This window comes from Manihot esculenta, chromosome 1, assembly GCF_001659605.2.
Source record: "Manihot esculenta cultivar AM560-2 chromosome 1, M.esculenta_v8, whole genome shotgun sequence".
Taxonomy (NCBI): domain Eukaryota; kingdom Viridiplantae; phylum Streptophyta; class Magnoliopsida; order Malpighiales; family Euphorbiaceae; genus Manihot; species Manihot esculenta.
Window position 1 is genome coordinate 27785290 of NC_035161.2, and position 14974 is coordinate 27800263.

Below are 14974 nucleotides of genomic sequence, written 5' to 3' on the forward strand. Positions count from 1 at the left end.
AAGGCCTTAATTAGCAATAGCACGCGATCACAAAAGTTTCACCCACAAGAAAGAAGACTTGAACATCATAATGGTCGATATAGAGAACGACATAAGACTCATCCTCTTCTGAGTTGTTTGAGTCCTTCATGATAAAAAGTTATCGTTAGAGATTAGAATCCAACGTACTCCTCATTACGCCTATAATTGTGGGATCTCTTATTTACTAGCACCAGTCGAATTTTCAAGAGATTTGATAACTAAATCCATCTTTTTATAGTATAAAAGCAAAACATTCATAGAGTTCAAAGTACGCGTTCTTAGACACTCATTCTAAGCTCAAGATTTCTATTACACTCGCTCTTTCTAGTAAATTACTAACTTAAGCATCAGAATGACTGTCCATAGGCGCCAACCACCTCACTCTTTCATTTTTGCAGATTGACAGGTCACACTTCAACTCAATTACGATCACATTATTATCCAAGAATCTCCCTCTTATGATCCTATCTATAACATTTTTCTCTTTTATGGACTTATCTTTCTTTGTATACCATTAATCAAAACAAACAATAAAATGATCTTTCTCTTTTCTCTTTTTTTTATATATAAGCAAAATAATATATTGAAACTGAAATCGGAGGACTAGAAATACAAACCAAGCAAAGATCCCAAAAAGCATAGCAATTTGCTGCATAAAAACTAAAAGAAGAGAGAGCATACAAGAACAAGCCCACTGCAGTGCAAACAACGCAACTAAAAGAAATGACCAAACCTCACAAATAGGGACTATTCACAACAGTAAATGAGAGAGTGAATTATGAAAAATCATTTTGCAGTAAAATTTGACTATTCACGAACAAATATCCTCCATTAAAACAGTTAATAGTTACTCTAACAATTAGCATTAGTTAACGGATTCTTAACCCGATTCTAAAAACTACTCACAATGCTGGTGTTAATGTGATATTCTCCTAAAGACATATTTATTTATATAAGATTCACCAAATAAAGACTTGTCTTTGTAATTAAGAAAGTGATTATTAATTTTAACTATATAAAAAAAATAGCTTATTTAGATTCAAAAGCAATTAAACAAATTAAATAAGATTCAATTTATAAGTTACTTATTCGTAATTATATAAAAATAATTTCCAATTGAAGGAACTTCTATCAATTTATAATGAATTAATATACATAAATATTTTTAAAAATACTAGCATGATGATATCTTTATAAGTATTTTATATGATATAATTATAAAAATTAAAATTAATTCATTAATAAGTGATCTGAAAATAACTGGACTTTTTATTAAAAAATTATTAATAAATGTAGAATCATATATATAACATAATTTTACAGCCTGTCAGATTTAATCGGTAAATAAGTAATTTTAACTTGACCTATTTAACCTCATCCAATTTATTCTTTTAAATTTAAAAAATAAAAATATTTAAATTTATATATTTATTGTATAAAAATTTTAAAATTTAAAATATAATTTTGTGTTTTTAAAAAAGTAAGTTATGTTTTTTAAAAAATAATTTAATTTTTCTTTTAATTAAAAAATCTATTAATTAACTTTTCTAATACTTTAAATATTAAAAAATATAAAAAATATTTTCTCACAGATAAAATTTACATATAAATAAATTATGCATAGTTAGTAGAGGGATAGTATTCGATTTAAATAGAAAAAGTTGATCCAATTAAATTTTTATTCATTTTGATTTGATTTTTAATTTTAAAAATTTTGATCACTTCAATTCGATTTGATTTTAATAAAAAAATTTTAAAAATAAAACTAAATTAATTAGTGATAATAGTATATTATTTTTAATAATACAGAGAGATTAGATCATAATCAAAATTAAAATATTTTAATTAAATTTTTAAAATATTAAAAATAAATAAAAAGTTTATTAAAAATTTAAATCGATTAAACCGAACTGAATCAGATCGGTTCGATTTCTAATTAAAATCAATTTGATTTAATTTTTATAAATACTAAAATTTTAATTTTTAATTTATTCGATTCAATTCAATTTTAAATCGAACCGACCGAATGATAACCTAATTTGCATATTTTAAAAGCAAATAAACTTAGATCAAGTGATCATTATGAGTGCGATTTTGAAATAGCTGTTTTCATAAAGTGTCATGTACAAAGAACAATATATTTTCTTAATTAACTTGTATTTTTCAAAATTTTAAATTAATTAATTCACTGATTTAACCAGCTAAATAAATAAATTTTAATACGATTGTAATTTTAAAATTTAAATTTTATTTGCTTACAAAAAATAATTTATGAAAAATAATTTTTATAAAAAATATTTTCTAGCAAATTAATTTATTTTTTATTGTTCACTTTTAATGTAAAAATTCAAATATATTAGTATATTTATAAATAGAGTTAATAAATTTTTAAAATGTCAAAAAGTAACTTTCTCTTTCATTCTCCTCAAATTGATTTTTTTTTAATGAATAAATGTTTTCAGATAATTAGTTTTCTTAAGTATTTCAAATCCTCAGAAAAATTTAAAAAATACTTTTCATAAAATAAATAGAACTTAAAAGATAATATATTTTAAAATGAAAAAAAGAATTAAATTAAATATAAAGCTACTTTTGTAATGGTATTAAATTAATCTTTTTAGTTGGTCGTCAACAAACTATAATTTTTTTTTGAATTATAATTATCCATGTTAATATAATTTATATAAACTAAAGTTTTTTAAATGTTTGTTGCATTTTTTTTACTATACTAAGCACCCATAATTTAATTTAACTCACATTTTTAAATTTATTTTCAAAAATGATATATTGCATATGGCTTATTTTTACTAAAAATGTGAGAAAAATATTAATAATATTGATAGTAACTTAAAATAAGATAATATTACATTTAATTTTATATAAGTTTTTATGATTAATATTTCGGATAATTCCATTTCTCTCCCCACCAACATAAATGCCCTCAAAAAATATAATAATAATAATAAGAAAAAGAGAGAGCAATTTTTCTTGCCATTGAATATAGAAAAAAATATTCTTTGATAATTAAATATAAATTACATTGGAGGTGGAAGCAACCATTTAGAACCCTCAATATAGCCAAGAGAGAGAAAGTGTTTTGCTTCTCTATCCGTTAGCTTCTTCGCGAATTTAACACGTCTTTTAAGATTTGATCCGGGTCCTGAATTTTTATACTCCGCAAAGAAAACCGTCCTGCATTTCAAACAATTCATCTTAATTAATTTATTATCATTTTTATCTCTCTTAGAGTTTAAGGTTAAAAATAATTTAATTTACCTTTCTCTTTCGGGTAGCCTATTATTTGACCATCCAAGAGGATCAACAACCGCACCCATTTCAGTATAAGAGAATACTACCTCAGGCATCGCCCTCCATGCTCGTCCCAAATATGCTCGAGATCCACTTCCTGTTATTTTGCATTGTACAAATGAGTAACCATAAACTTCTGTTTTGTTCTGCTTTGCTTGTGCTGTGATGTATGTGGATCCCTTCCTATTTACTACATTTATATGTGATTCCTGCATTTAAAATAATGTATAATAGTTAATTTTTATTTAATATATTATTTTTCAAAAAAACAATGTTAATATATATATTCTCACCAAATAAAGTGACCTTCCTCTTCCAAAAATAAAATCAACAGTGCCTTGAACGTAACAATTTTTGTAAAAATGGCGTCCTCTATCATCACATAATGTGTCTTGAAATCCAAACATTTTGCAATTATAAAAAGCTGCCTTGTCACCACCGACTCTTAATGCAACTGCTTGAGCTCCCGGCTTCTTCGAATCAGGTCCTGGTGCAGTATTCTATAACAAAGAAAGAGATAAAATAATAAATCACAAGAACAAAAATTATTAAACAAAATAAAGTGATAATTAAGACATATGTGTATGTTTATATGTAAATACCTTAAAAATAATATTAACGGCCATGAAATAAGTAGACTCTATAGCTACGGAAGCACTGGCAAGAGTTCCATACTCATAAGCGGTGCCATTAAATGCCAAGGTGGGCATGGCTTTAGGATCTCCAAGGAATGTAATAAAATGCTTAGTTCTTTCAATTTGGATCTTCTCGGTGTAAACTCCAGGACCAATTTTTATAATTACACGTTGTTTATTTTTTGGCGGAACACTATTAATGGCATCAGTAACCGTCTTAAACTCCCCTTTTCCATCTTTTGAGACTATAATTATTTTGGATTTAGCCTCAGCAGCTTCAAGAGCGGGATCTAAGGTACCTTTGCGACTTTTCCAAGGTTTAACATTAGTTTGGAACCAATTACTTACCTTAGAATCATCAGCTGGTATTGGTGTTATATCATCAGAGCTAACGGTGGTTGCAACAACAAAAATGGCAATGAGGACGCAATAAATTGCATCAATATATCTTCCTCTTGCCATTTTGTAGTTACTTCCTCCCGTTGATTTATTTGTTCAGGGTTCTTTGATTAGTTGCTTACCTTTTTCTCTACTAAAGGATTCTAATTTATAGAAGTATAAGATACTTTATATAAAAAATACTTAAAAAAGTGAGAATAGGAGAATTTCTCGCATTTATGTAGCTAAAAATAGACAAAGTGCTAAGATGCCATGATCTCTATATCTCTTTCTATTTTTGCTTCATGATCATAAGAAAAGTCCATTCAACCAAATATATAGGATCTATTCTCTTAAAATGAAAAGAAAAGATAAAAGTAATGAAAAGTCTATGATAAAAAATAAATCAACTAACACTCATATATTTAATCTAATGGTAAGTGTATCTGAATAAATCTGAGAGGTCTCAAGTTATACTTCTCCAATTCCCGATTTTCAGTTAAAAAAAAATTAAATAAATCAACCATTTAATTAATTAATTTGTTATTATGTAACCAATATTTTAAATTTTGTTAAAATTTATGTAGAAACATTTCATATCTTAGGTCAATTGAAACTTTAAATGAATATATGCTAATTATGAATCAAACCAAACAATGAGATGATCTTATTGGTGGAACATTTACCATGTAAAACTCTATGTCAGCATTCAAAAATCAAATAAATTTAGCAGTATATTTTACTCCTTCTATCTCATAATTTTTATTTATTATTTATTTTTTTAATTATTTTAAAATTATTATCCTATTTTCTTTTTAAATTATAGTAATATATAAATTCACTATTATAACTCTATTTTATTTTATTTTATTTTTAATAAATCTTTTAAAATATCTTTTAATATTTAATAAAATTTAATATATTTAAAATGTGTACAATTGAAAAGTTAATAAAAAAATATATTTCTTAATATATATAAAAAAGTAAAATAAATAAAAATTATAAGTCGAAGAGTAGAAGCTCAATATTTACATTATTTTGTATTTTAATTTAAATATTTAAATTTTAAATAAATTATCCTAACATTTACATTTGATTATAATTTTGGTTAATTTTTAAAATTTAAAATTTAAAAATTCAAATAAGATGTGAAATATAATATTTTATTATTTATTAAATATAAACTAATTATATATAAAAAATAATATTAATACATACTTAATTATAATTTAATATTTTTAATTTTAAAAATAATAATAATCTAACGGTTAAATATATCAGAATTTTTCACTTTCATGGATTTAGTTTTGCACCAATGATTAAGGAAAATTTGTAACATATATGTTATTTTTTATTATTTTATATATACATGCTATTTTAAATTAATAATATATTTATTATAAAATATTTATAATTATTGATGTATAATAAAATTTATTAATATTGAATGTGTGAATGACATATTTAATAATGGTGTTGTTTATCTTTTAATTTTAAGTTTAAAAATAAATTAAAATTACATGAGTATGGACCAGCTCCTCTCCCTCACATCACATCACCGGACTGGGCTTCTTCCTGTTGGGTCTGGACTCGAGGGTAACCCATCCAACCCGGCGTATCTGGGTCGAGGCCTAAGATGCTGAGTTAGTCAGCCTAAGGAGCGCTTGATGGGTTTTATGCCACTGTTCTCCTCTTGGGCCCTGCCTCGTCCAGGGTAGAGGAAGCCTGACGGTCATCAATTGCCCCTTTACCTCCTCGGCAGTTATTACATGAGTGGCGAGGGGGTAAATCCTTAAACTTTATATATGACCGCATGGCCTGAGAACTGCTCCTGTCAAAAGCGTCATTTCCTTGCCTTTTTATTTCTTTGTCTTTCTACTTTGATGTTTGAATGTATGGCGATCTGGAGATGTGTATTTGATGATGAATGATATTTCACATCGGCCTGTACCTCATTATTATTTTTTACTCAGACTGTCTTCTGGCTTTGTCAATTTTACTTAATTGATGGACCAGGCTACCTCTACTGAGACTTTGCTAGTCGAGCTGACCCGGGCTAAGAGCTCGGAGTCTAGCTAAACTTCTGACTTGCGAGTTTTTCTTATTCTCATGAGGGCATTTCTGTTTTTGGCTTATGACCTCGCCAGTGCTGCGAGCTTGGATATATAATACCTAGAGGAATGTCTTATTTGCATGAGTGCCTCACTTTAGACGATTTTAAATCTTGTTCTTGTTACGAGCTCGGACATCTTGTCCTTTTGGATGTAACCTTCTGGCGGTCAGTGCGGTCTGAGCTTTGTGCTCCACTGGGATAGGGAGCTTGGCCTTTTGTCGTCTTCCTCTTCCTTGGTCATCTTTGCTAAGTGTTTGTTTACTGTGGGTTAATCCGAGCTGTGAGCACAACCCTTTGCTTTCGTTTATCCTTTTGTGTGTTTCGCATTGGCGGGCCTTTTCATATAGGGAGCTCAGCTCTCTGTTGTTTCTTCTACACTTAGCTTTATTCATCTTGATTGTTTACTTGTTGTGAGTCCGTCCGTGCCGCGAGTTCGAGAGCTCAGATTTTTGTTCTTTGCTTAGGCTTTTATGCCTATAGCCCGTGATGCTGCTTGTGCTATGAGCTCGAGAGTTCGGGATTTCATTTTCTTCACTTTGGTGCCCCGAGCTCTTTTGTGAAGTCGAACTTAATTTTCTTACTTTCTTGTCTAGCCTTACACGGGCTGTGTTTCAGTCTGACTGCTTGTTTGCTCGGCTTTAACTTTTCTTTTATAGACTTATAGCCTTGCCGGTAAAGACATAAGGCCCCTCTAAGCTTCTGGGGAGATCGACCCTGGATTGAAGAAGTTGGACTATCTGTTTTGGGTTTGACTATACTGGGGTTCGATTCTTTTGTATCCAATGAGTCAAGACTTTCCACTGCCTCGTCCAATCATTCAGAATGGTCCATTTGGCCTTTTACATTGCTCTTGTCCCCTTGATTCTTTATCTGAGCATTTGGTCCTTGAGTATGTCTCGGTTGTTTGGGTTTTTTGCCCCCGAGTGCTTTCCGAGCTGTCTTCCCTCAAGCGTTTTGTGAGCTCTTTGCTGCTTAAACCTTTCTCTAGGCTAGCCGAGCTGGTTTAGTGCTAGCAGTTAATCCTCAAGATCAGTGCCTCCTATGATTGCCCCTGGTCCTTTGTTTGGTTCTCTATCTTGGTATGCATTTTGCTTAGGATTTGCCTCACCTTAATTTGGTCTGCCTATTGGATTTACCAGTACCAAGCTCATTTTCTTGAGATCGGCATGGTACTTTGGCGCTTTGGCATCGTGAGCCTTGCATTGGCCTTTAGTAAGTCGCATTGCTATATGATACAGGCGTTGGGGCGCCTTAGTTTAATTTCGTTATATGCTGGCTATTTTGCGAGATCGATGTCTTATTAACCTGTAATCCGAGCTCTTTCGAGAGGTCGGATTCAGATTTTTTATTTCTGTTCCAGCACCCTCTTGAGGTCAGCATGGTGCGTTGGCGCTTTTGGCTGTTGTGTGAGATCAAAGTCTCTTTACCTTTTGACCCGATCTCCTTTGGGAGGTCGGAGTTTAACTTTTCATTTATGGTTCAGTGCCCCAATCTTTTTTGTGAGGTCGGAGCTGTGTTCTTATGAGTTGTTTTTGCTTGTTGTCATCGTATGTAGCTGTTTGCTGTGAGCATACAGTATTTTTTTTAATAGAAAGCGAAAGAATAGTTCCCTTCATACTCTCAGCTCGATTTTGTAGTGCTGACGATCATTTTCCGAGACCAGTCACCTACCTCACTGAGGGTTTGCTCAAGATTCAGACTCTTAGGCCTTACTGTCGCTTCCAGGCTCTTTAGCCTTGCATGGGATTCAGGCTCATTGGCCTTACTGTCGCTTCATCATCTCAACCAGTTTTGTGGTGCCGGGGGTCATTTTCTAAGACCGATCACCTACCTCACTGAGGTCTTACACAAGATTCAGGCTCTTAGGCCTTACTGTTGCTTCCAGGCTCTCTAGCCTTGCATAGGATTCAGACTCATTGGTCTTACTGTCGCTTCGTCATCTCAGCCGATTTTGTGGTGCCGGGAGTCATTTTCCGAGGCAGGTCACCTACCTTACTGAGGTCTTACACAAGATTCAGGCTCTTAGGCCTTACTGTCGCTTCTAGGCTCTCTAGCCTTGTATGGAATTCAGGCTCATTGGCCTTACTGTCGCTTCGTCATCTTAGCCGGTTTTGTGGTGCCGAGGGTCATTTTCCGAGGCCGGTCACCTACCTCACTGAGGTCTTGCGCAAGATTCAGGCTCTTAGGCCTTACTGTCACTTCCAGGCTCTCTAGCCTTGCATGGGATTCAGGCTCATTGGCCTTACTGTAGCTTCATCATCTCAGCCGGTTTTGTGGTGCCGGGGGTTATTTTCCGAGGCCGGTCACCTACCTCACTAAGGTCTTCATTTAGAATTTAGAATTTTTTCTGCAAAATAAGAGATTGCACAGAGCGTATATAACGAGGATGCTCGTTGTTAATTCAATAATATTTATCAATAAATAATATGTCGCACATGTCACTTAGTTTCATATTTCAGATGGATGTAAATATTAGCTCTAACTAACAATATTAACTCATACAATTTAGAGATTCAATAAGTAATATTTTGCATGTGTAAATTTCTTCAAGATTTTTCAATCTATAAAATACATAATCTTTTTCTTAGGAATGTTTGTGCTAATATTAATAATAAAATTGTCATGACAATACTTGAATTTTAATGTTATGTAAGCAATTATCAAGATATTTAATATTAAAAAAGTATACTTTAATTAAATTTAGCATTATTATTTACATGCAAAGTATATCTTTTAATAATCTATGAAATCCTTTATATTCAATAATAATTAATCAAAAACAATTGCCAGTAACTAAAGACAGTCTTGAAATTCTAAAGCAAAATAATAAGTATACACAGCAAGAGGCATTTTTAAATAGTTGGAGTCTTTTCACTTGAGCTCTTCCACCGATCTATTTTTCATCATTTGTTGTACAGTCCGACCTCGCCTATTTGTTGTCCAGTCATAGAGTTGTCCAATCTACCCGTACTGCTTCATTTTTTCTCGCAGATCCTTCTTTTTTACTTTATTTTATTTTTTATTTATTAATTTTCTCTCTAATTTACTAACTTGGGACTCTATAGCCGACCTGTCCATCTAACCTTTACAACATATATACGGCCGACCTCACAATTTCAACAAATATATACATCACTTATTTTATTTTTTTTATTTTTTTATTTTTTTTCTTTCTATAGAAAATATTAAAATTTTATACTCATAGATAAGTATTTCGATCTGAAGTTTCACTTCACCAGGTTTCGAAGAAAAAGTTAGTAGTAATAAAATTCAATAAATATTAAAATAAACTATATGAAAGACTATTAAAATATTTCTAAACATAATGAATTTTTCTTTTCAGCTGGGTTATTGTAAACCTCCAACTTCCTTTTTGTATAAACTTTCATACCTTCAGGTGGATTTCAATGGGTGAATTTAGGAACTTTAGAGATAGAAAAAATTTATTTCGTTCCCACAGATGACGCCAATTGATATTTCTGATTTTCCTCTTACTCCATGATAGATCTAGTTTTCTTCTTGCTCCATCATATAGGTCTATCATATGGGTCTCTCAATATTCGATTTGATGAAATGACTTGCAAAATAAGGAAAGATGGTCAGAGGTCTACCGGGGATGCCCCGGTGGAGACCCTCCGACGTTCAAGTCAGATTCATGAACTAATTTAGTCGAGATAGGCCAGAGTTGCAGAGAAAAGTAAAGTAAAAACATGGAGCTGAGGAAGAAGCCGGAAGAAGGAGAAGGGAAGAGAAGACCCCCTCTTTCTTACCTGTCCCTCCCCTTCTTGCTATTGTACTACCTGTTTATGTCACTCAGTCACGTACGTACGGACGCGTCAGACCCCCTCTCCACGCCAGACAGCCATTTAATTCTCCCGGCGCCCGTGCGGGCAGGGTTGCGAAGTGACTGGACGAGCTCCTCTCCCTCACATCACATCCCCAGACTGAGCTTCTTCCTACTGGGTCTGGACTCGCGGGTAACCCATCCGGCCTGGCATGTTTGGGTCGAGGCCTGAGATGCTGAGTTGGTCAGTCTAAGAAGGGTTTGATGAGCTTTGGGCCACTGTTCTCCTCTTGGGCTCAGCCTCACTCAGGGTAGAGAAAGTCCAGCGGTCATTACAGCAAAAAGTGAAATTAAATTTATTTGTGAAATTAAATTTGTTTGATACTCTCTTTTTATAAAGCTTAAATCTATTAAGGAAAAAATTGATAAAACAACTAATTATATTTATCGATAATGGAAAGAGTGAATCCACAGTCGATAAAAAAAAGGATTGGTCTCTCCTTATCAAATAAGCACGAGAAAACCAATGAAATTAAAAAAAAAAACAGTTATAACCCTAAATGAAAATAAAAAATAGTAAAAAAAATTCTAATTAAAAAGGTAACACATCGATTTTAAATAATAATGAGATTTGAAAATAGTTATTTTCATAAAATATTCGTGTGCAAAGAGCAATACGATTTCGACTTATGAAATTATAATAAAGAATAAGAATTTTAATATAATTCTAAATATAATTTTAAAATAAAACTTACTCCTATATTATTTATGTGAGAATAATATTAATAAATAAATTAAAATTATGATTTTAATGGAATAAACTAAAATTATATAAAATATTAATTTGATTGATTTTGGAATTTTAATGGTTGTGGGCTTTAAAGCTTATATATGCTAATTATGAATCAAACCATATAATGAAATGGTCTTATTGTGAAACCTTACTGTGTAAAAATCCTATATTTATCGGGTTGCCTTTAAAATTTGATAATTTAGTCGATTTTTTTTAGTATAGTGTATATATAGTAAAAATTAATTTTTTTTACAATAATTTTAAATTATTGTAATTATTGTATTAATAAAATTAAGATAATAATTTCACATTCACTATTAAATATTATTATCTAAATACTCAAATAATAGTATTGAATTAATATATATACATATATATATATATATGTATTATAATGTGATAAGAATATTATCTTTATTATGTATTAACCTTTTCTCTATTTTCTAATTTCTTCAAGTTTGAGTTTAAAATTATTTAACTTTAATTATAATTCTTTTTTAATTTAAAAAATTGGAGAAGGAATAAATTTTGCAACTACCAACAGAAATTTAGGTAATAAATCAAATCAAACAAAAATGCAATTTGCACAGTGACAATGGCAGCTTCTGCTCGAGTTCTACAGTTGGCTAAGTTATTTATCATAATGATTCTATTGTACAAATTAATTAGTCAAAATCTCGCAGTATGCGTGAATATTTATAAAATTATATTGAATTAATACCTCTAAATATTTTGACAAGTAATTAAAAAAAAAATTAAATTAGTGAGAAAAAAATAACAAATAAATAAATTTAGAAAGTTTCCCTCTTTCAACTAGCAGGTAAAAACTCCATCTACTTTAATTATAAAGAATGTCTTGAACTTTATTTTTGTTTTAGCTTATATATACATGTATAGTTTTAAAAATTTCAAAATTGTAAAAGTTTAATTAACATGACTAAATTAGATGATTATCTTAGATTGTGTTTTAAAAAAATTATCAATTATTATATTATAAATTAAATATTAAATTAAAATTACTTAATTAAAATATAAAAAATTAAAATAACTCAAAATTTTTTTAAAAATTAGAAAAATAAAACGCTGAATATTAAATTTTATTTTTTTAATATAAATTTATTTTTAAATTATTACTAAAAAATTAAATAATATTAAATATCTATTGACAATAGATAATAAAACTTGAATTCTATCAAATTTAGTTAAATGCATTTACCACAGACTAAATCTGTGAGTACTAAAGCACTCACTTTTAAATGATAAAGTTGTAATTTTATTTAATTTTTTAATATAAATTTTAAGGGCAATTTAGACTAAATATTAAAATTGATGTAGAATAAATTTTATTTTTTAACTAAGAATATATATAATGATATTTTTATTATGCAATTGAAATTGCATTAAAAGTTCAATAGACAACAAAATAAACTAACATGAAATAAAATTAGCAACCAAAGCTTATTCAATCTAAATCCAAAATTGAAGCCAAAAAGCCGTTGTAATTTGCATGTATTCAAGAACGAGCTGATTAACATACCACCATAGTTCAGTTTAAATCCATTCGGTTCGGTTGAATTTTTTTCTTTTAATCTTTTTTAGTTTTTAACTAATATCATTTAGTTAAGACGAAATAAGAGAAAAGATAGGTCAGAAAACTAAAAATCCTATTAAAATTTCTCAAAAATTGAAAAAAAAATGGGTTTTTAACAGTTAAATGAGACTATTTATAATAGAAACAAAACCCTAATAAGCAAAATTAGAAAAATACTCAAAATATCCAAAAAAATAATTAAAATACAAAATTGATCCCTAAACGATGGAATTATTATATCGAACTTTGTGATCGGACGTATGGCCATCGTCACACTTTTGAAAGTCATGCGTTTCAAAATTTTCTTTCCGAAAAGCTATCGTGACTCTCTATCGGACGTCGGTAGCAAAAATTAGATCTGGTCCAAATCTATCATGAGTCTCTATCCCATTTCTCTTCCCACCAACATAAGTGCCCTCAAAAAATATAATAATAATAATAAGAAAAAGAGATAGAGTAATTTTTCTTGCCATTGAATATTCAATTATATTGTTTTAGAAAAAATTATTCTTTAATAATTAAAAATAAATTACATTGGAGGTGGAAGCAACCATTTAGAACCCTGAATATAGCCAAGAGAGAGAAAGTGTTTTGCGTCTCTATCCGTTAGCTTCTTGGCAAATTTAACACGTCTTTTAAAATTTGATCCAGGTCCTGAATTTTCATATTCCGCAAAGAAAACCGTCCTGCATTTCAAATAATTCATCTTAATTAATTTTTTATCATTTTTATCTCTCTTAAAGTTTGAGGTTAAAGATAATTTAATTTACCTTTCTCTTTCAGGTCGCTTATTATTTGACCATCCAAGAGGATTAATAACTGTGCCCATTTCAGTATAAGAGAAGACTACCTCAGGCATCGCCCTCCATGCTCGTCCCAAATATGTTTCGGATGCACTTCCTGTTATTTTGCATTGTACAAATGAGTAACCCCAATTTTCTGATTTGTTCTCCTTTGCTTGTGCTGTGATGAATGTCAGTCCCTTATTATTTACTACATTTATGTGTGATTCCTGCATTTAAAATAAAGTATAATAGTTAATTTTTATTTAATATATTATTTTTTTAAAAAACAATGTTAATATATATATTCTCACCAAATAAAGTGACCTTCCTCTTCCAAAAATAAAATCAACAGTGCCTTCAATGTAACAATTTTTATAAAAATGATGTCCTCTATCATCACATAATGTGTCTTGAAATCCAAGCATTTTGCAGTTATAAAAAGCTGCCTTATCACCACTAACTCTCAATGCAACTGCCTGAGCTCCCGGCTTTTTCGAATTAGGTCCTGGTGCAGTATTCTATATCAAAGAAAGAAATGAAATAATAAATCACAAGAACAAAAATTATTAAGCAAAATAAACTGATAATTAAGGCATATGCGTGTATATATATGCTTATATGTAAATACCTTAAAAATAATATTAACGGCCATGAAATAATTAGGCTCTATAGCTACGGAAGCACTAGCAAGAGTTCCATACTCATGAGCGGTGCCACCAAATGCCAAGGTGGGCATGGCTTTAGGATCTCCAAGGAAAGTAATAAAATGCTTAGTTCTTTCAATTTGGATCTTCTCAGTGTAGACTCCAGGACCAATTTTTATAATTACACGTTGTTTATTGTTTAACGGAACACTATTAATGGCATCAGTAACTGTCTTAAACTCTCCTTTTCCATCTTTTGAGACTATAATTATTCTGGATTTAGCCTCAGCAGCTTCAAGAGCAGGATCTAAGGTGCCTTTACGACTTCTCCAAGGTTTAACGTTTATTTGAAACCAATTACTTACCTTAGAATCGTCGGCTGGTATTGGTGTTATATCATCAGAGCTAACGGTGGTTGCAACAACAAGAATGGCAATGAGGACACAATAAGTTGCATCAATATATCGTCCTCTTACCATTTTGTAGTTACTTCCTCCCGTTGATTTATTTGTTCAGAGTTCTTTGATTGGTTGCTTGTTTTTTTCTTTACTAAACGATTCTAATTTATACAAGTATAAAATACTTTATATAAAAAATACTTAAAAAAGTGAGAATAGGAGAATTTACCGCATTTATGTAGTTAAAAATAGACAAAGTGTTAAAATGTCATGATCTCTATATCTTTTTCCATTTTTGCTTCATGATCATAAGAAAAGTCCATTCAACCAAATATATAGGATCTATTCTCTTAAAATGAAAAGAAAAGATAAAATCGATGATCAACCATTTAATTAATTAATTAATTCGTTAGTATGTAACCGATATTTTAAATTTTGTTAAAAGTTATGTAGAAACATTTCATATCTTAGGTCAATTGAAACTTTAAATGAATATATGCTAATTATGAGTCAAACCAAACAA

At 30.0% G+C, this 14974-nt stretch overlaps 2 protein-coding genes across 2 annotated transcripts; both read right to left on the reverse strand.

The window, feature by feature from the left end:
* Nucleotides 1-10: 10 nt before the first annotated feature.
* On the reverse strand, nt 11-4427 carry LOC110609486 (pectinesterase PPME1). Its single transcript, XM_021749081.1, has 6 exons — nt 3933-4427; nt 3624-3830; nt 3298-3539; nt 3061-3213; nt 639-735; nt 11-124 (listed from the first exon to the last, which is right to left on the reverse strand). The coding sequence occupies exons 1-6, from the start codon at nt 4425-4427 to the stop codon at nt 11-13; spliced, it is 1308 nt and encodes a 435-aa protein (XP_021604773.1).
* Nucleotides 4428-13153: 8726 nt separating this feature from the next.
* Nucleotides 13154-14532, reverse strand: LOC110609494 (pectinesterase PPME1). The gene is made up of 4 exons (XM_021749094.1): nt 14038-14532; nt 13721-13927; nt 13395-13636; nt 13154-13310 (listed from the first exon to the last, which is right to left on the reverse strand). The coding sequence occupies exons 1-4, from the start codon at nt 14530-14532 to the stop codon at nt 13154-13156; spliced, it is 1101 nt and encodes a 366-aa protein (XP_021604786.1).
* Nucleotides 14533-14974: the final 442 nt, after the last annotated feature.